The sequence below is a fragment of the Heloderma suspectum genome, chromosome 12, assembly GCF_057233095.1.
Source record: "Heloderma suspectum isolate Gila_16-S chromosome 12, 16-S_ref, whole genome shotgun sequence".
NCBI lineage: Eukaryota > Metazoa > Chordata > Lepidosauria > Squamata > Helodermatidae > Heloderma > Heloderma suspectum.
The window spans coordinates 1,393,351-1,417,545 of NC_139469.1; the positions used below are offsets into that span (position 1 = coordinate 1,393,351).

The 24,195-nt window shown below is 51.5% G+C and overlaps 2 protein-coding genes across 11 annotated transcripts in view; one reads left to right on the forward strand and one right to left on the reverse strand.

Moving 5' to 3' along the window:
* Positions 1–1,040: 1,040 nt before the first annotated feature.
* Positions 1,041–10,086, reverse strand: ECI1 (enoyl-CoA delta isomerase 1). 4 transcript variants are annotated; one of them, XM_084818027.1, is made up of 8 exons: positions 9,971–10,086; positions 9,534–9,656; positions 7,417–7,533; positions 4,063–4,190; positions 3,669–3,815; positions 2,443–2,564; positions 2,018–2,196; positions 1,041–1,502 (listed from the first exon to the last, which is right to left on the reverse strand). In XM_084818027.1, the coding sequence occupies exons 1-8, from the start codon at positions 10,065–10,067 to the stop codon at positions 1,336–1,338; spliced, it is 1,080 nt and encodes a 359-aa protein (XP_084674153.1). In that variant the 5' UTR covers positions 10,068–10,086; the 3' UTR covers positions 1,041–1,335. The 4 variants fall into 4 exon arrangements, with proteins under 4 accessions (XP_084674153.1, XP_084674154.1, XP_084674155.1 ...); XM_084818028.1 differs by lacking the exon at positions 9,534–9,656; XM_084818029.1 differs by lacking the exons at positions 9,534–9,656; positions 9,971–10,086 and adding an exon at positions 9,147–9,220.
* A 384-nt stretch (positions 10,087–10,470) lies between these two features.
* PARN (poly(A)-specific ribonuclease) overlaps positions 10,471–24,195 on the forward strand; it is a 34,129-nt gene continuing 20,404 nt past the window's right edge. For 3 of the 7 annotated variants that reach the window (XM_084818014.1, XM_084818016.1, XM_084818019.1), the window contains exons 1-15: positions 11,289–11,460; positions 13,781–13,858; positions 14,580–14,659; positions 15,970–16,037; positions 16,129–16,210; positions 16,985–17,045; positions 17,410–17,575; positions 18,071–18,136; positions 18,516–18,554; positions 19,368–19,410; positions 20,736–20,816; positions 21,233–21,289; positions 21,984–22,061; positions 23,028–23,071; positions 24,024–24,066. In XM_084818014.1, coding sequence (XP_084674140.1) covers positions 11,442–11,460; positions 13,781–13,858; positions 14,580–14,659; positions 15,970–16,037; positions 16,129–16,210; positions 16,985–17,045; positions 17,410–17,575; positions 18,071–18,136; positions 18,516–18,554; positions 19,368–19,410; positions 20,736–20,816; positions 21,233–21,289; positions 21,984–22,061; positions 23,028–23,071; positions 24,024–24,066 — 1,005 coding nt within the window. In that variant the 5' untranslated portion in view covers positions 11,289–11,441. The other 4 variants (XM_084818015.1, XM_084818017.1, XM_084818013.1 and 1 more) reach the window with 3 other exon arrangements.

Below are 24,195 nucleotides of genomic sequence, written 5' to 3' on the forward strand. Positions count from 1 at the left end.
ATCAGTGGGGTTCCTAGGTATCCACTAAAGTAATACCAATGGCAAATGTTAAGATGCAGCTTCACACCCACACAATATTCTGGTTTTGGAATTCCCCATGTCTAGAGGAAGGAGGCAAAGAGGGAATCGCATGCAGGAAGGAACTGGGAGAATTGCTGGCTGGGGTGTCTGCGCCATTTCCAGATAAAGCAAGATGTCCGGGAGCCTCCAGAAGCCTCCAAGGTGCCAGCGCCACCCCACGTCCATCCTCTAAAGGCGAAAGGCAGTCTCCCGGCCGGCCCAGGAAAATCTGGATGGCACTCGATTCCGGATCCTGGGCCGCCAGCCATTTCAGCTTCCAAGCTGGGTATGGAACAGAGTGGCTGCTTGTAACCTTGAGTGGTGGCTAACAGAGGCAAGAGGTGGTACAGTTGCCCCAGTGGAATGCGGGAGGGTGAACCCACCGCCACCTGTATTCTACTGGACTGCCCTTTTTGCCAAAACTCAGGTCCCAACTAAATCACGTAGTTTGCCCAATACTAGACAGCCACCAGCGGGGAAGTACAACTACTCTTCCAACAGCTCGGGGAAGGCCGTTCCATACAAAGACGTCAATGGCTGCAGAACGCACGTGCCGTTTGACCATTCGGGCACCACCTCGGGGACATCTGTCCATGGGGAGGCGAGACTTGGTCACGGACGCTCTGAACTAGCGAGGGAGGCTCGATCTGCCAGCTCTGCCCTCTTCGCCAGCGCAGGGGGTGGCACCTGCCTGGCGGCTGCCTTGGAACCTGCCGCCTGCTCCTTGTGGGGCCTGCATCGCCATGGGTGGCCGGTCACCCAGCAGCGCTGGGCAGGCACACAGGTGCCAGTCCCAGAAGGGGCAGCCAGGTGCCCGCGGCTGCCACAAGCAGCTGTGGGCAGGTCAGGGTGACCATGATGCGGGGGGGGGGGCACAAGCAGGCCCGCTGGGCACTTGCTGGACTTTGCTTAGCGAGAGATCCAGATCCAGAGGTGTTGCGGAAGCCAACGCTGTGGTCAGGAGGAGACGGAGCGTCATCGCTGTTTTAGCCATTTATTGACAGTTCACATCCGCAAAGTTCACGCTTTCCTAGGAAGAGTAGGGATTCCCAGTTGATCCAGGGGACACACACGGGAACAGCACAGAGCGCCTCCCTAGCCTTGCCAGCCGACCCCCCACCCTCACTATCCAAAGCAACCAGAACGGGGAGCAGGGTGGGGCCCTGGGGTGATGGGTGGCTGAGGGCACCGGGCCGGGGGCCGCCGGCTGAGAGCAGCATGCAGCAAGGCTGCCCGGCAGCCCCGCAGGAGGCCGGGGGGCGAAGAGCCCACTGGTCAGGCTTTTCTCCGCTTCAGCGTCTCCATGTACACCTGGAGGGACTTCTGGATGGAGTCCCGGGAGATGAAGCGCACAAAGTTCTGGATATCTGCGTCCCGATGCGCCAGCAGGCGGTCCACGGCCGGCTTCCGCATGGCAGCCTTGGAGATCTGGCGGGCGTGGTCTGGGGGACCAAGGACAGGCAGCGCGTTGGGTCGGGACCCCTGCCTGGCAAACAACCCATCTTCCTGGTGGCCTGCTTCAAGTGAGGTGTGGGGCAGGCTGGGGCGCTAGCCCACAAGTAGCCCCCATGGTTACAATCCCCTCTTGCAATTCACCCCTCTCGAACCTCTGGGCAGGGAGGGGGAACTGCGGTCTGCAGGCCTGACGCGGCCCCTGGAGTCCCGTGCCTGGCCTGCAAACGTCTTTTGCTGCTGGCACTGACCAGAGAGGAGAGGACACTCAGAGGCAATCAATCCAGCCCAGGGCAGGGGCCAGTGTGCTGCAGGGGTGAGTGCAGCCTCCCCAAACCTGGCACCCTCCAGGTGTTTTGGACTACAGTGCCCAGGATACCTGACCGCTGGCCGCAGTGGCTGGGGCTGTTGGGAGCTGAAGTCCAACCCATCGGTCAGGCCCCAGGCAGGCCTCATCCTTGTGGTCCAGAGATTGTTGGGTGCATGGGGGGGGGGCTTCTCTCACCTGGGATGGCGAGCCACTGGGCCATCACCTCAGCAGCCCGGTCCTGGATCTTCTCCTCAGGCACCAGTTCATCCACGAGGCCAATCTGGAGGGCCCTGGCTGCGGAATAGAGGAGCCCCAGCTGCAGGGACTGCTCTGTGGCCCTGTGGCCGACCGTGTTCACCATGGTGTCTTTAAACCTGGCAGTAAAAGAGCCATACAGCATGCTGGCTGGGGCATGCTGGGAGTTGTAGTCCAACACACTTTGTAGTCTAACAACACACACCCTCGCCCAAGTGCTGGGAGGGCACCGGGCTGGGTGCCTAGTTGGCAAAGCCACAGGCCCAAGCTGCGTCTGCAACCGTGTGGGGCTCACAGAAGCCTCCCAGGAAAGCCAGAGCAAGCCTCACGCACACGCTGCTCCTCTGCCACTGCAGACCCCTCACCAGAAAGGGGCGACGATCCCCAGCTTCGTCTCGTTGAGCCCAATGTTGTACTTGGGATTCTCCGCCATGATCCTGTAGTCACACGACACAGCCATAAGGCAGCCACCTGCGGGGCTGGAGCCCTAGAGGGGAGCAGAGAACAGAACGTCTCGTTGGCCCAAACGGGGCCTCTGGATCCCCGCTGCTCAGCCCCATTCGCTTTCAGAGGCGTGGATGCCAGCCTCTTTCTGGCCTGCCCAGCTCAGCGCAGCCCGGGCCTGATGGGTGGCTCCAACTGACAGCAAAGGCTCCCAGGAAGGAAAATCCTGCAGACCAGAGGCCGCAAAGCGTTAAGGGCCAATCCAAACGTATTCATGAACGGGAAGAAAACGCGTGGCTTTTTGCCCTTCAGTCTAAGCTTAGGTGGCAATGTACACAGGGCAACACCAGCTGTGTTAGCCTGCAGGAAAGGCTCTGCACTTTTTTCTGTTGTACATCGGCACTTAAAAAATATAAAATGGCTGAACTGTGAATGGCACATGGGTGTTAAGACAGCTGGGCTCCTCCACAACAAACAGGGAATCGGCTGGACCCCCTCTGCACCCCCCCGTTCCTTGTTTATGACCGAATGTGCTCCGAAGTAACTGCACTGCCACTTCTACATGCCTCGTGCCCATGGCTGCCAGTGCTGAGGTTTGGGGCGTGGGGTGGAAGGCCTGCTCTTTGGTCAAGCCTAGAATCACAGAACAGTAGGGCTGGAAGGGGCCTATATGTCTATCGGGTCCAAGCCCCTGCTCAACGCAGGAATCCAAGTCAGAGCATCCCTGACAGGTGGCTGTCCAGCCTCGTCTTGAAGGCCTCCAGTGCGGGAGAGGCAATCGGTTTCATTGTCGTATTGCTCTAACAGTCAGGAAGCTTCTCCTGATGTTCAGCCGTAATCTGACTTCCTGTCACTTAAGCCCATGATTCCGTGTCCTGCGCACACACACAGGCTGCTTCAATCCTGCAGAGTTCTGAAATCATTCAAGAGCCTTAGGGTGCAACCCTGTGCATGTTTAGACAAGAAAAAAGTCCTTCAACACGGCCGGCTGGGGAATGCTGGGAGTTGCAGGACTTTTCTCCTGTCTAGACATGCACAGGGCTGTGCCCTTAACCGTGTCAGGGAGTGACCATCCCTGCCTGGATGGCCAAGTGAGCAGCAGCTCAGGGTGCCCCCCGGGGGTTGGGTGCAAGGAATCAGGACTTGCGTTGACAGCTGCGATGGTCACCATACTGGAGTTGTACAGCGTGAGCCACATCTCCTGCACGGCCTTCCAAAACTCCGCATAGTGCTCTTCGCTCTTGCCGCACATCTCAGTGATGTCCAGCCCTGCCGAGAAGATCCGTGGGGCAGCCTGGAAAGAGGAAAGTCTCCCATCGTTCGCTGCAAGACACCCCCCTCTGGCATGCCTCGCCACCCCAGTGCAAGGCCTACAGGGCGTATAGCCTAGCTTACCCCAACCCAGTGCCGTCCAGATGTCCTTACCTACCCTCGGTGGCAGAGTCCCACTCCCCTCTCCCTGCCCCCTATAGCCTGCCTCAAGCCAGCCAGCTAAAACAGGCCCAGAGCCAAATGGATGTTTCTCTACGTATCATCCATACCGAGGTCAGGATGACACCTCTGCAGGCCTTGTTATTCTCCAGCTTTTCCAGGCTTATCGAAAACTCTGTGAGGAACTCCAAGCTGCAGCTGTTGACGGGCGGGCTCTTCATCTTCATCACCGCGACCCCTGGAGAGCAAATACAAGGAAGGCAAACTAGGCGGGAGCTGACCCTCCTGTGTGTCCGGCGCCTACTGAAAACATACCTTTTCCAACAAGCATCTTCAGGAAGGTCATATTATTATCTTCTGTGTGCAGTAATAATACACAGTATTTAATTATGATCTTATACTGCATTTGTGTACACCACTTAGAAAATCAGAAGTGATTCATAAATATAGTTAAATAATTAACTAATCGAATATTTAATTAATTAATCCATCCATCCATCAAATAAAGGAATCAGAGCCACAATTGGAGAATTACACAAGAGACTGGATTGTGCAAAGTATCTTCCACAGCAGTGCTGTGCGTTTTCCTGTGCACTTCTCCTCACCCTGCTATGTGCAATCTTATGTTAACGAAATTCATAAAGAATGTATCTTTGAAGGGTTACAGGCCATGGTAGCTGCATCATTCATTCATAGCATTTTTATCCTGCCTTTTACAAGATAAGAAATAAGACAGTCCCTGCCCACAGGCTTACAATCTAAAAGACACGACACAAAAGGAAAGAGGATTGGGAGGGAGGAAGAAAAAAGCAAATCCAGGCACTAGAGTCTTAGGCACATCCCTGTTCAGAAGCAGTAACTCTCTGAATAATATGTGCTGGGAGCCAACCACAGGAGAAGGATTTGGTCTTCATACCCTGCTTCTGAGCATCCCAGCGGTGTGTGTCTTACAGAGCGCTGCTGAAGAGGGGATGCCAAGCCAGATGGAGCCTGGCCCTGACCCAGCCGGGTTCTCCTGACCACCGAATGCTCGGCACCTCTTCTCAAAAGTAAATCCCACAGAATTCAACAGGACTCACTTTGGGTAGCCAGTCTGGGGGCTGCTCTGAGCAACGTGATCGATTACCACAGCAGCATCTTGAGCCTTTGGGCGCAGGGCATGTCTAAGCCCTTCTGTTGCTCTGTTCACTGCTCACTATTATCCCCATCATATAGAGAGATCAGGCTGAAGTACCTGGATGACTTTATTTCAAGAAAATAATCCTTTGAAAAATTAAGTGCTAGCAGTTTTAGTTACATATTGCGTGGCAATCTTTGTGTAGCTGTCCAGTGATACTGCGGGGGTGGGGGAGCTATCCAAAATGGTAGATAGGAAATATTAACATGCTGGAAGGGCTGCCGCATGAGCCGGCCTGCCCAGGGAGATCCTCATCACAGGTCAGCATTCGGTCTCCGTGCCATGGGACGCCTCGTTGGGCAGGAAGCAACACAGGGCCCAGGGCCAGGTTCAAGGGTAAGCATGGCTGGGCAGGGCCTGGGGCCACACCGCAGCAGGGGCCACTGACAAGAGCCCCCCGGAGGTGCTTCTCCCGTCTTCCCCACTGCAGCCTGCCCGTCCCCCACCTCTCACTCGGAGGCCCAGATATTGGAGGCAGTGGTGAGAAGGCGGAGCGGTAAATGCTGCTGCCCACCTGCTCTCTGCCCACCAAGAAAGGGGCAGCAACTGTGAGAACAAGCAGAGGAGCAGCAAGGGCAGGTGGCAACCAGGGCGGTGAGGAGGCGGACTCACAGCGGGGAGGGGGGCCCTCGGAGCCCTGGAGCAGCGCTGACGGGGCCTTTTCAGGCGCGGAGCTCCTCATCCTGGGGCGGCCTGACTGAGCCCCACTTTCCAAGCATTTTGGCGTGCTGCAAAACCTTTTTGTTTTGCTCTGCCTTTGGCTTGATTTCGTTGCCCCCGCTCCTGTGATTTTAACTTCTTCGAGGGTTTCGTCTTCATTTAGTATTTCAGTATTAATGGAGCCCTGGATTATATATTGTTTTAAGTGACATTGGTGAGCTGCCCATAAAGGGCAAAATCCAACATACATCCTACTTGAAGTCATTGACATGAATGGGACTTCAGTTAATCATGACTAACTTAAATCCCATTCATTTCAATGGGTCTACTCTAAGTAGGACTTATGTTGGATTTCATCCAAAGGGCCAAAAAGGGGGGGGGGCACCAGGAGTAAACAATTAGAATGAGAGGCCCCTTTTCTGCACAGGAAAGTCATTTCTTGTCAAAAGTATGACATTTAAGGATATTGGGGCCCTTGTATAAAGACTATAAAGATTGTGTGCGCGTTCTTTTCCTTTCCGTTATGCTGCAAACGCCTGTTGCCAGATGAGCAGCGAAACTGAGAACACAGCTGGGGGCACTCCAAAATGTCCCATGACATTTTATTTATACATAAATTTATATCCCACCCTTCTGGTGCCTGTGCACCACTCAGAGCAGCTCACAATTTAAAACTACAATGCAATATAAAAACCATATAGTAAAAAAAACCCAAGAAAACAACAGAGGTCATAAAAACACAAAGGCAAAGACTACAGATAAAATGCCAGTGTGGTGTCGTGGTTCGAATGTTGGACTGGGACTCGAGAGACCCAGGTTCTAGACCCCACATGGCCATGGAAGCTCACTGGGTGACTTTGGGCCAGTCACAGACTCTCAGCCCAACCCACCTCACAGGGTTGTTGTTGTGAGGATAAAATGGAGAGGAGGAGGATCATGTAAGCCACCTTGCGTTCCTTGCCAGAGGAAAAAAGGCAGGATATAAATGTAATCATAATAAATAAGCAAGTAAATAAAATAACTAGACACTTAGCGGCTGACAAAGACCTGCTGGAATAGGAATATCACCAACCAGTAAAAGACAACTGGAGAGGGCCCCACCTGTACCCCAGGAGCAAGGGGGTGCCCACAATACTGGCACAGACAATACTAGCATTTAGGCACCCCTCCACCCTACGTGGGACATACAGAAGGGCTCTCCACCAGGCCTCAGGGAGCGTGCCGGCTGGTATGGGAAAAGGTGATCCCACAGGTATCCTAGAACCCAAGCCATTAGGGCTTTAAAGGTGGTCACCAACATTTTGGATTTTGCTGGGAAGCACTTTGTCGCCGCAGCTTTTAAGCTACATCTCTCTTGTAAAACGTGGTACCAAGATGTGTTTTTAAAAACACCATTAGTTTTCTGTAAAAGCTCTGGTGCTGTGGGGATTACGTAACTGGAGATCCTGAGGAGAACCTCTTAGACAGCATGCTGTGAGAAATACTGACGCTCCAAGAAACGGCATGGCTCGCTCGTGCAGCTGGCCTGATCCTGTTCTGATTGCAGGGGCTGTGGTGGTTTCCCCCGTGCACCCCACCCCCTCAACTCTGCTTCAAAGGCCAGGACAAGCACCGCAGCTGAGGCTACCTGTGTTTTCGTCCAGCTCCACAAGGATTTTGTTGTTGCTGAAGAGCCTCCTTTGGACAGGTGGGCGCCCGAGGTGCTGGGCGGCAGCTGGCCCATGCCAGAATGGAGAAAACGGACCTGCAAGAAACCCAGGATCACCAACCTGCCATGGCCAGGGGGGTGAGACTGAGCGCGGGAGCCAGGGCTCCACTCAGCGCCCACCGCTGACGGGACGACGCAACAGCCAACGTTTCTGGAAAGAAAATGTTGAGCGTTCCACTCTGAACAACTGCACCCTCACCCGCTTCAGAAGTCGCTTTCTGCGTAGCGAGGGGAGTGTGGGGAGGCTGCTGCTGGTCAAGAAACTCAGGTCCAACCACCTCCCCTCGATGACACCACTGGCACCCTTCCAGGGACTGTCATGTGTTACGTGATTTTTCTTATGTTTTAATAAAGGTTTTGTTTTTATTCTGGTTTTATTGTTACCTGCCTTGAGTGCCATTTCTTGGCAGAAAGGCAGGTTATAAATAAATAACAACACAGAGAGGCTTAAATCCAAGCAAGCACCGACCACACTGCACAACCTACAGGTGACTAAGATGAAGGCCTGGTCTCCTCTTGTCTAGGCTACTGTAATGTGCTCTACATGGGGTTACCCTTGAAGACGGTTTGGAAGCTGCAGCTGGTACAGAACGTGGGGGCTCGTCCGATTAAAGGCAGCTGCCAGCGTGATCACATCACTCCGGTGCAAAAGGAGTTGCACTGGTTACCAGTTGTTCTCCGGGCCAAATTCAAGGTGTTGGTTTTTACCTTTAAAACCCTATATGGTTCTGGCCCAGCCTATCTCAAGGAGCGCCTCCAGCAGCACCAGACAGGCCGCTCAACAAGATCAGCCTCGGATGGCCTTCTCTCTGTCCCATCAGCCAGGAGCTAGGCTGGTGAGGACAAGGGAGAAGGCCTTCTCTGTGGTGGCCCCCACTCTGTGGAATGCCCTCCCTAGGGAACTCCGCCTTTAATGAACTTCCACCACGCATTAAAAATGTGGTTGTTCAGACAGGCATTTGGGGTGGGCTAGGGAAATTTTAGAAAACGATGTTTTAATGTGTAATTTTATCGTTTTTAAATTGTCCGCATTATTGTACATCGCCCAGAGTGGCCGGGTGACTGGCCAGATGGGCGATTAAGTAATCCAATCAAGGCACCCCTGAGCATGTGCAGAACGACCCTGCCCCTCTCGGCCTGGGAAGCAACGGGGGGCGGGCAGGGCTGGGCGGGCCGCCTTCGGATCGCTCCCGCCGCTCCTCGCGCGCGCCGCTCCTTTACGCCGTTGCTCTCTCCCTGCGGGCGCCGCCCGGGGCCTCTCCGCGGGCAGGGCCGCCTCCAGCAGACACGTTCCCGGTCGCAGCCCTTCACGCTCGGCCTCGCGCCGCAACTCGCGGCCACGCGGCTGTGGATGATGGGAGCTGGGGAAGGCCACGCCGGGGGGGCGCCCGGGGCCGCGTCCAGCGTCAGCCGCCCCGACTAGGCCCGCGGGATTGGCGGGGCGGGGCGGGGCCACGGCGGGCGGGCGCCTGGTGGCGCGGGGCTGGGCAGGCCGCCGCTGCCCGAGGACGGGCCCCTTCGCGCGGCCCCCTGCCGCCAAGGTCGGGCGACCGCCGGGCGCCAAGGAGGCGGGCGCGAGGGGGCCCGGCCCCCCGGCGCGCTCCCCGCCTGCGCCCGCGCTCCCCGCCTGCGCGCGCGGCGCAGCCTACCCGCGCCGCGGAGCAGCCGCCGAGCCCGGGACGCCGCCGCCGCCGCCGCCGCCATCTTCCGCCAGGCAGAGGAGAGGGCGAGCCGGGCGGGACAGAGCGAGGCCCGCCCCTGCCGCGGCGTGCCCCCCGTCCCCGCCTCCTGGCACGCCAATTCCTTCAAGAGGACTAGCCGCGCTCCCTTCGCTTGCGCCGCCGGTGGTATAACGAAAGCTTTAAAGCGAACAGAACGGTTTAGGCGGCAACCCTATCCAGGTCTACTCAAAAGTCAGTGCCGTTGAGTTCGATGGGGCTTACGCCCAGGTAACTGGGTACAGGACTGCAGCCTTAAGACTGTAACCCTGTAACACTTTCCTGGGAGTAAGCCCCATTGACCTCAGTGGGACTTACCTCTGTGTAGACCTGCGTTGGCTGGCACCGTTAATCGCATCGGAGGCTTTGGCGATCCTCTGCGCGCGGGCCACGCTTGCTCGGTAAGTCGCTTTGGAGGAGGCTCATGGATGCTGCCTTGGACTTCGCGGAGGAAAGGCGGAATATAAATGTAACAAACAAAGCCGGGAGTTGAAGCGGCGCTGCACTTCGGCTTGAGCGGCAGGCGGCGGTATTGCAACCGGGACCCCCACGACCGGAGTTCGATCCCAGCCGAGGCCGGGCCCCGGGTGGCCGGCGCGGCGCGGCGCAGCGCGGCGCAGCGCAGCCTTCCGGGGTCGGCAAGACGAGCGAAGGCGGCGCCCCTCCAGGGGTCAGTAACGCCCGCTGCTCGCACAGGAGCAACCCTTCCTTTCCGCGTTTAGACAAGCCTTTCCGGAACGCCCGATCAGTTTTACCGGTACTGGCAGAGCCAAGGAGACACCATCTTGAAATAGCGGCAGCCATCTCAGGCGGCCTCCTGCAGCGGGGAGCCCCAGAGGAGGCCGGTCTCATCAACCGCCTCGACGACACCAACAGCAACGGTGTCTCGCATCGCAGGCAGCCCGAAGAGCTCCCCCCGCTGGCGAAGCCGCCGCGCCTGCCGCTGGAGCCGGGGGCCGCTAGATCGCTTCCCGCCCCGCTTGAAGAGGCTCCAAGTCACGTAACCGGAGCGCACACAAGCTGCACCAAAACCACCCAGGTGCGGCTCTCCTTTGCGGCGCTGGCCGCCGGAGCCCACCGAGCAGCGCTGCTCGTCTCCTCTCGAATAAAATTGCGTTGGACCGAATCTCGCGTCCCCAGGGGGATATTGGCGCGCCCCTCCTAGAGGGAACGAACTTGGGCACGTTTTGTGCAACGGTGTAACTTGGTTTTCAACATTTTTATTATTTTGCATTTTTCCCCTTTCTTTAATCGTTCACCGCTGGCTTGTTGCTGCTGTTCCAGAGGAGCTTGTGCGTTTTGTAAAAGAAACACGCAAATTCAGCGCACGGAGCTGCATCCGATGCGCCAGGGGAGAGTCCAGGAACGCTCACGCGGCAGCGACGACGCTGCTCCAGCTTCAACTCGGGTGTCAATTCCGCGCAGACACGCGGCGCCCCGCGGCAAGCCGGCGGCGGCTCCGCTCGGCGCCCCGCTCCCTCCCCTCGCCCGCTTTCCGGTCCCCCCCGTCCCGCCGGCTCCCGCATGCGCGGTCCTCGCCGGCCGTCGTGGGGCGGGCGCCCCGCCGCCCGGCCCCCGCTGCGCGCCCCGTCCTGCGCTCCGCCGCCCCGCGCATCTCGCGCCCCGCCGCCTTCCGCGGGCTGCGGGCTCCTCCTCGCGGCTGCGCGCGCGCCCACCCCGGGGCGATTCCCCCGCGCCGCGCCGCCCGAGGCCTCTCGCCCGAGGCGCGAATGCAGCCGGGCGCTCTCCGGGGCAAGCGGGGCCGCGGCCGGGGCGGAGGAGCCGCTTTCTGCCGCAACGCGCGCCGGCCCCGGCGCGAGCACGCCACGCCGCCGCCCGGCTTGCGCAAGCTTCGCCCGCCCGGCTGGCTCCGGGTGGGAGCGGCGGCCTCCCTCCCCCGCCCGTCCTCGCAGCTGCGCGCCAGCCCGGAGCGGCGGGACGGGGCGGGGCGGGCAGAAGGAGCAGCGGGCGCCGGGGCGGGGCGGGGCGGGGCGCGCAGGCTCAGGGCGCCGCCGCGCTTCGCCTGTTCGGCCGGCAAGCCCCGCCCTGTGGGTCAGGTGGGCCGTGACGCGCGCGGGCGGGGGGCGCGCGGGGGCGGGGGGCTGTTTCCGGAAGTGCTCGCGCCGCGGCCTGGCCTGGCCCGGCCCGGCCTGACCCGACCCAGGCAGAGGCGGCCGCCGCCGCCGCCAGCGGAAGACCCAGCCAGCCGGCTGGCCGGCTGCAAGGATGGAGATAACCAGGAGTAGTGAGTCTGGGCGGCGGCTGCGTGTGGGAGCGACGAGAGCGCCTCTGAGCATGTGCAGAGTGCCTGGCCCCTTCTCTCTGCTGCAGCTCTTTCTCCCCCCGCTGTGTAGGGGTGGCTGACAGGCGGGAAGCCCAGCGCTTCTCCCTGACCGGAGTGGGGGCTTCCTCAGTAGGCCAGCCGCCCCAGCGCGGAGTGTGTCGGGGCGGGGGGCTGGCAGATCCTGCCCCTTCCTTCTGCTCCTCAGGCTGATTCTGCCCCCCCCCGCCTGATACATCCCCCCCCCCCGCACACACATGCAAATCATGCACACACACGCACTAGCCAATGGCTCTCCAAGATATGCCAATGGCCAGTTGCTTGGCTAATCGCTCTTCTAAATATGCTGCATTGTGTATTTGTTTGCTTTTTGTTTAAAAAAAATGGTATGACACATTAGAAGATTAAAGGAAATAAATCAGGAAAACTGGTACCATTGAAAGTAGTATGTGCACATCCTTAAAAGCTTTTTTTGATGGGGTCCTAATAAAACACACGAGTCTTGAAGGTGTTGCTCTGTTTTTATTCTTCCTTGAAAAATGGTATAATCAAATGCAACTATTTCCCCTATGAATTTATTGTTATTTAGGGCACCCTCCTATGAATGTTTAGACAGTAAGTCCTACCACTCGCAGCATTCCCCAGCCAGCTATGTTGGGAGTTGCAGGATGTTTTTCTGTCTAAACATGCAAAGGATTGTGCCTTCATTTATGTGGCACGTTGGTGTGCATCACACCTTCTGAGGTACAAGGGTCCCTGCCCCAAGGGGCTTACAATCTATAATTTGCCGCAGGGGAGATAACAGAGAAAGGGGAAGGAAGTGGAGCAAAGGATAAAGGGAAGCACCTGCATGCTTTTCAGTCAGGTCATCCTTCCCCAAGCTCGTATCCTCCAGATGTGTTAGACTACGACTCCCAATGCATTTGCCATCCAACACATCTGGAGGGCATCAGATCGGGAAAGGGTGAATTACATGTACATAGGCGTAATTATATGGTGTAGGGGACAGGGACGATCTCTGCTTGGGGACTGTTCCCCTAGTTCCAGGAGCCTTTGTAGCATCTCTCTTTGTCCAGCTGGGACTGGCTTTACACATGCTGGTTGGAGAACTCCACTTCCTGCTGTTGCATGTGTTCAGCTCATGTTAGGTGGCACAAAAGATGGGATATAAAATATTTTATTAAATGTGTGCAAGACTTTAAATGTACTTGTATTAGAGTGGGGGTCCCTGCTCTTTTAACTGAATAATGGTCATACAGGAAGCTGGATTTTACCACCTTATTTTGACCTTTCTGCATTTTTTTGTGTCACTGGTAAACAGATGCATTTTTAGGCTTCCACCCACCATTTTTTCCAGTTCTACACATTTGGAAAGATACTTTTTATTTTTTTAATTCTTCTTCCTGTACAGAAGTGCCTTGTCTCCTATTAACAGGTGCACCATAGTTTCCTTACCTGATCCCCCACCCCCAACCACGACCATCTGTGGCATGGTCATTTTCTTCACTATCTCCACCCTCTTCTGGTAAAATGTACATGATCAAAGGAAAGCCTTATCAGCTAAGCCAACATCTCTTCTCCCCCACCCCCTTCAAAAGGTCAAGTATGCACACTAGCATGGGTGCACATAGTTTTTTCTAAAAACAACAACTCCTGAGGCAGATTTGTAAAATTGACCAGGCTTTCTCCCCGCACCCCCAAATCTGATCAGTTTCACCAGAGTCTGGTAAGGTGTGTTGAGAGGGGCATGTCTGTCATATTGACAAAGATTTCCTCTCACAGTATCAGCTTTACTGGAGGCATTTTCTGTGAAATTAACAAAGATCCCCTCACCTCATAAGAAAATAAATTTCTTATTTAAGAAATACCATGCCAATTTCACCAGAGGCCAACAGTGAAGGGATGATGAAGGGAAGGGTAGTGGGGCAGATGGGCAAGTAATGCAGAAGGAGGGGGCTATGCGCTGTCAGCCACGTTGTTAAGGGGAGACATTGGAGTCTGGTCACAGGGCATGCAGTGAAGGTGGGGGGTGCGTGCGTGTGTTCCCACACCTGGAATGCGAGTGCTGACATTTGCGTAGCAAAAACATAATTTGTGAATAGTGGTAATGCCTACTAACTTGAAATGGGGGAGAGTCTTCAAGTGATCATTAAAGTGCTTGGAAACAAATGTGTGATTTGGCCTTGCTTGGGTTACAGAGCTTTGAGGGGACAGCCTTATGTTTCTTGCCCACTTTTGATTTTTAACGTGGTCTTGGGGTGATCTGATTCTCTTTTCCCTACAGATTTTAAGGATAATCTCAACAAAGTTTCTGAAGCTATTGAAGATGCAGACTTTCTGGCTATTGATGGAGAGTTTTCAGGTACTGCAGGCCTAAATGTAAATTTTGTGGAATTCTTTATTGTAATTTGATGAAAAGGATCTGAACTTGTAGCTTCTCATGGATGACTTTTCTGAAAAGTTGTAATTCCATTGGCTCTGGCCAAGCTGCAGTGATATTGTTAAAATGGATAAAGCCGGTCATGGAATGCTCCTCTTTGTCTGGTGCCACCTATTATTTATTACATTTATATCCCGCCATTTTTCCTCTTTAAGAAACCCAAGGTGGCGTACATAATCCTCCTCTCCATTTTATCCTCACAACAACAACCCTGTGAGGTAGGTTGGGCTGAGAGTCTGTGACTGGACCAAAGTCACCCAGTGAGCTTCCGTGGCCGAGTGGGGACTAGAACCTGGATCTCCTGGCTCCCAGTCCAACACTCTCGCCACTAGTCTCTGCATGCAAGAGAAAAATAAAACCTTGCAATGCACTTTTAGAAGGAGTAGTGTGGTGATCCCTTAAAAACAAACCCAAAAGTCGTGTTAATTTAAGCACATGTGTTGCGGTAGATGCAAATTAAGGGCTCAACCCTATGTATGTATAGATAGAAAAAAGTCCCGCAACTCCCAGGACTTTTTTTTTGTAGGACTTTTTTCTGCCTAAATATGCGTAGGATTAAGCCTTTAATTTGTAATCCCAGGCTCCCTCCTTTGCTTGTTAATTTCAAGAGGTTTGTTTAAAACCCCTGTTTTATGATTATTAGGAATTAGCGATGGACCATCTGTTAGTGCGTTAACCAATGGCTTTGACACACCTGAAGAAAGGTATCAGAAGCTTAAAAAGGTAAAAAAATCTTTACAGTATTTGTTTTTAAAAATGTTTTGTTCCTGGAGGTGTGATATTTGTACTTTAGATTAATTTGTAATGGTAAGTACTTAGGGGAAAATATTTATAAATATTGGAATTCAGTGTTGCAAAAAGTAAGCAGTTTTGCATAAAACAAAAGACTGTTGACTTTCTGTTGACTCATTTTGTCATAAGGACAGCTTTTCTTTGGTTGGATGAAAGGGGTTGTCTAAGCTGTTAGTTTATCTGTGGCAAAGCCAAGCACACCAGTGACATCGGAGGAGATTTTTTTTAATAATAAGGCTAGTTGTGGTACAGTTCCTTTCATGTTCACTTTATTTACATAATTATCCATTTATGTCCAATCCTTCAATATAAATAAACTTTTTCAGGGTGGCTTACAAAATAACATTACAATGATGAACAATAAAAAAACACAAACCAACAAGATACAACACCAGCAATTAAAATAAATTTCTATTACAGGTTAAAAGTCCGGGGAAATAAATTCTGCTAATGCAAAATTTGATGAGCCTTAAGAAAGCTGTTCCATTCATAAGTAACTACTGCTGAGCACAATACATTTGTTAATGTTTAAGGTGCCACAAGACTCTTTGTTCTTTCAGTGCATTCCTGTTAGTTTTTATAAACATTCACATTAGTGGGTTCTACAGGTTACGTTTGTGAGGCAAACGTGTGTGCTTTCTGGGTTTCCCCATTCTTTCTTATATTGGAAAATGGTAGTGCAATCCTATGCATGTGTACTTGGAAGTAAGCCCCATTGAATTCCATGAGGCTTACTCCCAGGTACACATTTATAAGATTGGAGACCTAAGGGCACAATTCTGTACATGCTTAGACAGAAAAAAGGCCTACAAATCCCAGTATTCCCCAGCCAACCATGCTGGAAGTTACAGGACTTTTTTTTTCTGTCTTAATATGCATAGGATTGCGCCCTAAATGTATTTCACGGTTTCTTATTCCCTTTTTCATATCATTCAGGATCTTAGAATATTTATGTAGTCATTTGTCTTTGTTCTGCTTAGAAATATCCTTTCTTTTTCTCATAATGTGGCACTCTAGGGGGCCTTGAGTCAATCCAGGGTTCAATATTTAGTTTATAGAAGCTCTTGATTACTTCGCACACTAATGCTCAAAGTGCCAGCGTTCAGTGACAACTGGGACATGGGGTTAGTGAAACAGACAACTTGAACTGAGCTCTCTACTCTTCTGGGAGTCCTGTGGTTGCTCTGAACAAATAACTAGTTGTTTGGAATTTTTCTTGTGTCTTTTCAACCCCCATGCAGCATTCCATGGATTTCTTGCTGTTCCAGTTTGGCCTTTGCACTTTTAAATATGATCACACAGAATCTAAGTATGTTGCTTCCTTGATTTATTGACATTTTTAAAACTAGGTACATTCATAGTGATCTATAAATTGACTTGCAACTTTTAATGTTTCCTAGATACATTATGAAAGCATTTAATTTCTACATCTTCCCCAAGCCTTTCAATAGAACATCCCCAGATGTCAAGTTTGTCTGTCAGGTTAGTAAGAACATACGCTGCTGCTTCTTTTTCTTTCTTAATATTGCTTCCCCAGGGGCGTGGGTTGGGGTGGGGTGGGGTGGGGTGGGGGTGGGAAATCCAAAGTAAACTTTCCACTGTAAGACTAATCTAAAACCCAGCCGCTAATTGCTGGCAGGAGAGTTTTTCTCTATCTCTGTTAAAGTAGTTCACAAGACTAGTAAGGGTAACACGATTTAATTTATTCAACCAACCAACCAAGCTTATATCCTGATCTCTAGCACATGGCCTCAGTATAGTTAACATGTCGCTAAGAACAGGTTTTAAGACAACTGAATATTTCCTTTGCCAGCCACAACATGACTGCTCGGACGGAGGGACCTTATTTAAAATATGATGAGGCTAAGGCTGCAGTGACCATCCCAGCAAAGGAAGAGAGTTGCACAGATGCGAGGCAACCACGCCAAAGGGCAGGGCTTCTTTGGGCGCCTGCAGCGCTTGAACTTGGTGCATGGATGCAGTTGCTAGGAGGCTGTTCTCGGCCTGTCACAGGGAAGAAGGCACCCCTCAGCTGCCTGGTGCCTGAGCATTTTCCTGTTAATGGCCACCACCTTCACTTATGCCTGGAAGACTGTAAACTTGACTCCTCTTCTTTGAATATTTATTTTATGGGTAAAGGGTACTTAGTATTGTTGTGTGTGTTACTTTCTTAGCAGCTTAAAAACAGTTCACTTTTATTAGACACAAGTAATGTCTGCAATCCCATCATATGACTGTTTCTTGTTTTTCTTCCAGAGTTCAAGTATAGACTTTTTAGCAAACCAGGGATTTGATTTTAATAAAGTTTTTCGCAATGGTAAGTTTCGTTTCTGCACGTCTCGTAAGATAGATTCCCATGATCCTTGTGTTTCTGCAGCTATAGCTTCCACCTCGTCATCGGTGCATAATCCTAATCACGGTGCATTTTTTGAAGATGCAGCCCAGAACAAAGTGCTTCCAGGGCCCCTGGAATTTGGAGATGCAAGAACTGCAGCTTCAAACTTCTTTAAGCATCTCTAAGCATCTATGGCCACGTGGGTGGGGGTGATAAGAGCCCAACACATCTGGGTGGCACCAGGTTGGGGAAGGGTGATCCATAATGAACAGTCTGTTCTAAAGTGATGATCTTCACCTGAAACCCTCTGCCTGCCCAGGCCACAAAATCATCTTCTCTTTTTAAGGGATCCCTTATTTAAATCAAGAAGAGGAGAGGCAGCTACGGGAGCAATATGATGAAAAGCGCGCTCAAGCCAATGGGGTGGGAGCCTTGTCCTATGTGTCTCCGAATGTCACAGAGTGTCCCGTGACTATTCCAGAGGACCAGAAGAAGTTCATTGAGAAAGTGGTGTAAGTGAAAACATGATGCCTTGTATAGCTTCTCTATTCTGAAGTGGATTCAGAACAAGAATTTTAATTGTTTCACTGCCTTTCTGAATTAAAAGTTCCTTTTGGGGGGTGGGGGTGAATACATTTAAGCCAGGAGATGTGTTCCCTCTTCTTCTGTGTCGCATCACTTTTTACTGACTTGGTTCTGTGGCATTCTGAAACCAATGAAGGGAGCAGCCACTCAGTGGCAGTGTGTACTTCACGTGCCGAATGCCCCAGTTCAATACCTCGTATCTCCAGCAAGAGAGTTTGGGTGGCTGCATTGGAGATGACTGTTGCCTGAGCCCCTCCAAGCTGACAGTGGAATTGTGATCCCGATAGTCTGTGTTGCTAGTGGTGGTTGATCTTATGGGTTTAAGAGGGTTTCCCTGCTATATGGGTTCAGATGTTTATTTGTGGGAAGATACAAGTGAAAAAGAAATGGTTTGACCTCCCAGTTCTCTCTCCCTTTTTCAGAGAAAGGATAGAAAATCTTTTGCAGAATGAAGGAAGCACAAATTTGGAGCTGGAGCCATGTACAGGGTTAGTTCATCTGAAAACACAATAGGGGTCTTGGGCCATCATAAGAACATCAGAGGAGCCCTGCTGGATCAGACCCTGGGTCCATCCAGTCCAGCCTCTGTTCACACAGCAACCAACCAGCTGCCCGTGCAAAACCCACAACCAGGGCAGGAGTGCAGCAGCAGCAGCATCCTGCCCACGTTCCTCAGCAACTGGTGGCCATTGGCAGACTGCCTCTGATACTGGAGGAAGCATAGAGGCATCAGGGCTAGTAGCCATCGATGGCCTTCTCCTCCAGGAATTTGTCTTTGTCGTTCTGGCAAGGGTGAGTGGAGAGGAGATAAATTGGGGAGCTGACCCTTCTCTGGAAAGTTTCATAACATGCTCTTTCTTGCTTCAGATTTCAAAGGAAGCTAATCTATCAGATGTTGAGCTGGAAGTAAGTATTGGGTTGCATTGTCGCTGACTGCTGGGTAGAGAAAGGCATTAGAATGATTCTGTTTTCTCAAGAGGGGGGGGTCTCTGGAGATAGTCCAGTGGGAAGGAACGGCTATCGATGCTTAGCTGGTGGCAGCACTGTGGGTAAATGGCACTGAGAGCAAAGGTCTCTGGGTTCGGTTACTGACCGTTAGCAGAAGGGGCAGGCTGCAGGACCCGCTTTATTTCTGAGTATGCCATTGTAAGTGCAGGCTCACTCACACATTCATTAGTTGCTTATTGACTGCAGCATTGTGACGGCATGCCTGTGAGAATGAACCTTTGCCATGTCTAAAGCCACAGGCAGGGCGTTCATTTTGCATTGCCCACTCTGCTTTTCTGTGGAGCAGTTTTTTCTCCATTTGCGAAGCGTGGAGACATCAAGTGATGGATGTGTGACCCTTCCTTAAAAGATTCTGTAAACTTGGCACTCAGCCTTGAGTTACAGTACCGAACTACAGCCTTCTCAGTGAACATGTAGAAGGGAAAACTGTATTTGCCATCACTTTTGAAGTGTGGCATGAGTTTTCCGCATCGCAGTTCCCCAGTGTGTGTACAGGCTGAGGCTAGGAGAACCACCTACTCTGTCCACGTTGCAGACCTCTGCCTGCCAGGCCACGGCGGCTTGCGTTTCCCCACCAGGATGACTGCATGCAGTTAATACTGACATGGCGCATTCTTGAGTAGCTTCCCCCAATTCAGTATGAGCTTATGTAAAATTGGCCCCTGAAATATTATTCCATCCTTAATCCTTATTTTTCACTCTTTGCTGTAGGTATCCAAAAGGCATCCATGTTGAAACTCTGGAAACAGAGAAGGTAGCTAGTCATGTATTTCAGAAGCTTTCCATTCTGTGCACAATCTGACCTGGTGAGATTCTGTGGCCTTCAGGCCTTGATTGAGAAAGTTTCTGTGTGCTGTGCAGCAGCAATGTGGGGGGACTGTTGGCTTTGGTCTGGCCCTTCGTGGCCCAGCCACCTTTCACTCAAAGGGGTGGTGAACATTCACCCACAGTTCTGTTTGTTAGGAAAAGAGAGTTGTTGTTTGCACCCCGCCTTTCCAAACTCGAATGAGACGCCCAAGGCAACATGGTGAGTGAAAAACACAAAAAGCAACCACAAAATAATTAACGGTGAAGGTGGTCAGCAATCTAATCCAGGAGTCGGTCCGCCCAAAGGTACGCAAGAATGCAGTGTCTTAACCTGGCACTTCACAGAAGACCACCACTGAGGGGGCTGGTTGGGCCGCAGCGGAGCAGGCTGTACCCAGCGCTCCCACCAGTTGTGCCTCACGCGTCAGTGGGACACAGAGCAGGGCCTCCCCGGATTATCTGAATGGACCAGCAGGACTGTGTGGGAAAGGATGCTCCTTCATTCTCTGAGTCATGTGTGAGAAAGGAAGAGAGGCTCCAGGGTATCGCCTTCACTGATTATGCCTTGGCACACGTGCTATGTGGCAGTGGGGCCCTTATGGCAGAGCAGGGCCAACTTAATTATAGAGCTGACAAAGGGGCCAGTCCGTGTGGTGACATAGCGCTGCTGTGCACCACTGTCAGGAGAACGGGGGCCATCAAGAATGCAGATGTGCGTCAGGCTTGACAGATACTGAGCTTTAGCCATGACCTGCAGCATTGCTAGTTTCCTTACTGTGCATTGCCTTGGGGTCTAATTTTTAGCAGAAAGAGGATTAAGAAATGTGAAGTACATCTTCTAAGAGTGTGGGAGCTGCTGCATTGAGCATCAGTGCAAACGGAGTGGTTTGGGTGGCTTGTGAACGAGATACTTTGGTTTATTGGCTACTACATCTGAAGGCTTAGAGCGAGGAAACAATACTTTTCATCAGTCAAAAATGAAGTCTCAACATTTTTTCTTGTTGCTTAGTGTGCTATGTTGTACTAATTGTGTGTGTGTGTGTGTGTGTTATACATCACTTTGGAAAAGCAGCATATATTATTATCTCAAAGTAGTTAGACCAGTAAAAACATCAGTCCAAAAAATCCCACTTGATGCAAAGCTGCAGCCAATAATATCAATGGTTTCTTCACAAGAATTTGGCATGATACAGATTGATAGCCATTTAACCCACATGGCCTTTGTGCTCCATCTTGCGTATTCCTACAGTAATGCATGTTTCTCTTAATTAGAAGGAACGATACATTATCATTAGCAAAGTGAATGAAGAAGAGCGCAAAAGGAGAGAGCAGCAGAAACAGGCAAAAGAGCAGGTGCGTGGCTGCAGCTCCTTTTTCTCACAAAAGGGATTTGCCTTGTGTGATGGGGGATCGGGCAGGCAAGGGGTTGCTGTTGAGTATCACAGGATCAAAACCACCGTGGGGTGTACGGAACTATTCATTTCTAGATGGGTAGTCATGTTAGTCAAAAACAACAAAAGATCCCTCATCTGACGAAGTGGACGGTGTCTACGAAAACCTATGCTGGAATGACTTCGTTAGCCTTTAAGGTGCCACAAGATTCTTCATTGTTAAAACTAGTCCTGTCTTCTTTGCATCTTATGGGCCAGAAACATGTGCAAGCGAGAAACTTTTGTTAAACTGTTGTAATCCACCAGAAGAACATGTGTTATTGGATGGATTAAAAATCAAATAAACACTTTTGCTCAGACTAGAATCTTCACTTGCAGGAGGAACTTAAGGACGCAGTGGGGTTTTCCCGAGTCATTCATACCCTTGCAAACTCCGTAAGTTTGTTACGTTCCGGTGTGCATGTGTGTAAGGTGAAGGCCACTGGTGAATTCCCCTGGCATGTCATTAACACAGTTTGCATTAGCATTACCCTCAAGTCTCTAAACCCTAAATGGCCTGGGACCCAAGGACTTGAAGGAGCACCCCCTGTGTTGGGTGATGCCCTTCTCCAAATACCACCTCCATCATGGGAATATTTGTTACAACAAGCAAGAGAGCCGGGGGGGGGGGGGGCTGCTTTGGAATGTCTGTCCCAGGCAGGTATGCCCGGCACCAATTTTGTTCTGCATTATACCAAAAACTGATTATTCACCCAGTCATCTTAAAACATATTTTACTGTCTTAAATATTTTAAGTTCTCTGACTTTTATCTGCGAGTTGTTTCATATTTTGCTTGTTTCAATTTTTGTAAAATCATAGGCAAAAGGCAATATATAAATGTTTTAAATACATCAAATCGGTGTTGTTTTTAAGGGTAACATCAACATAAGTCCTACATAGAGTAGACCCATTGAAATGAATGGGGCATAAGTTAGTCATGACTAACTTGTGCCACATTCATTTCAATGGGTCTACTCTATGTAGGACTTACGTTGGCTTTACTCCAAAAGCTGTTCTGTAGCACAGTGGGAGCGTGTGTGCAGGTGTGCTTAACTCCTGCCTTTCTTGCTTCTCAATGGTTACCTGTAGGGCAAGCCGATGGTTGGGCACAACATGTTACTAGATGTCATGCACACCATCCATCAGTTCTACTGTCCCCTGCCTGAGGTGAGTGACCTCTGCAGCGTCGCCAACGTTTCCACATCTGTGCTTCACTCCAGCTTAGGCTGATATCCTCGCAGAGAGGCTGGGTCTTCCCAGAGCTTTGCATGCGATCAGGCAGGATTTCTGTTCCTTAATGGGGAAGCAGAGTTAATGACAAGACACAACCATAGACGTACGCCTGTTTCCCGGACTTGAAATTCTGGACCGCTGGTGCTCCCCTCTTGCTTCTCAAGCTGAGGAGGTCCATGCGTGATCTTGCAGGAGACTCAGAAAAGAGGGAGGGCGTCTGCATGCAGTACATCAACTTCAGGTGCAACCCTGTGCATGTCTGTAAGACTTCCTTCTGTCCAGACATACACAGGGCGGCGCCCTGAAGGAATTTGATGCCACAAGTTGTGGCTTCAGGCCTGAAGGTGGCACTAAAAAGGGCCACATCTCATCCGTGGCTGCAGGCCGTGAGGGGCATCGGTGGAAAGCTCACCGATGGAGACGCTCTGCCTCCGAGCACCAGCTGCTGGAGAGGAGCAGCAGAGGTGCTGCTGCTTTCCCCACGTTTCCATATCATGAGCACAGGAAAAAAAATCTCTCCCCACTCACCACACCGTGCGTAACGTTATAGACCTCTCCTGTGCTGTTCCCCGCCCCCCAAGTTTAGCTTCTCCCTGTAGGGAAGATGTTCCACACACCCCAATCACTTGTTTCCTTTTTCTGCACCTTTCCCCGCTCTACAGTAGCCTTTTTCAGACAGGGGACCCAGAACTGCGCAGAGCATATTCCAAGCATGGTTGCACCATAAACATGTTAAGGACATTACAATATTGGCATTTTCTAGCATTTCTGATTCCTAATAACCCCCAGGATGGAATTTGCCATAAATTACGTGTTGATACGTTCCTTGAGGAGCTTAGTCAGTTTAGTTAGTTCACATTATCCCTTACGTGTTAGTAACCTGAGTATTTTAAATCTTAGGATCTCAACGAGTTCAAAGAACTAACGACATGTGTCTTTCCAAGGTAGGATTGTCCCCTTTTCACAGTTAGCTGAGCATCTGTGACCTCAGTTAAGGCCCTTGCTACCCACTTAAGATGTTTTCCTCATCATGTTTGGTATGGGTGCTTATCATATCTCTTGGAACCCGTGGGAGCACCTGTCCACTGAGATCTGTTGAAGAGTTCAAAAGTCCCTTCTAGATTACCATTTAGAACATGTGGGCAGCCAGTGTCCTGCATGCAGCCCTCAGGATCTCCCTTGCAGCCCACCGGTGCCCTCATCACCACCACCCAAATCCCTCCCCCCTCCCCCGCCAAAGTTTTCTGGACGCTGCCCCGCCTCCCTGGGGCCGAAAACAGATGATGTACCACTCTAGCCTGCCAATTTCAGCAGATCAGTTGAAGGAATTTGGATGGGGCTGCCTAACATTTCCCCTGAATTAATAAGATCCTGGCTAGAGGGAAGTCTTTGCCAGCTATTGTCCATGTGAAAATTGACCTGAGAAACATAGTCCTTATTCTCTTCCCAGCAAAATCTGGTTCTGTGTTCTAGCTGGCTGATGGCAAGTCTATCTTGTACTCTGCATACACAAAAGTCAGACTTGTGCCTGAAGAACTGAATTCTGTGACCTGGGGAAAAACTGGGAAACTTGCTTGTGGACCCTGCAAGACTCATTTTGCTTTTACAGTATGGTGGTGGCGGCGGGGAGGGAGGGAAATGCTCTGCAAGGCACCACGCTGCACCCTGTGGTCACTGGGGGTCCTGCTCAGCCTCTGGCTTCCTAGCCGTTGTCGCCATACTTCCAAGCCCCGCTCTGCAGCTCCAAGCACTAGTGGCTTCCAAGGAGACATAAGCTGGGGTTCTTCGAATGAGGAATTCTGCCTCCCCAACCCGTGTGGCATAATCACAGAGACTTGGTGGTGGTTGCTAAAAATGGAGACGTTTTATCCTTACTGTGGAAATTTTCATTTGTAGGTTGCTGGACACTAAATTGATGGCAAGCACTCAGCCATTCAAGGTAACCAATAACCTGCAATTACCAATGGCACCTTTGGGTTGTGTGGAGGGTATAGCTTTAGCTTATTAAATTACTGAGGGGAAGCGAGCAGCTCAAGTAAATACTGCCTTGTAGCACAAATAATACTAT

Excerpts from the sequence above, each read along its gene's own strand:
- ECI1 (XM_084818027.1), bottom strand. The coding sequence starts at position 10,067 with ATGAGACCGGCCTCCTCTGGGGCTCCCCGCTGCAGGAGGCCGCCTGAG. Across the intron at positions 2,197-2,442 it reads GGGATCGTCGCCCCTTTCTG|GTTTAAAGACACCATGGTGA; the intron begins GTGAGGGGTCTG and ends TTTTACTGCCAG. Across the intron at positions 1,503-2,017 it reads CCAGTGGCTCGCCATCCCAG|ACCACGCCCGCCAGATCTCC; the intron begins GTGAGAGAAGCC and ends TTGGTCCCCCAG.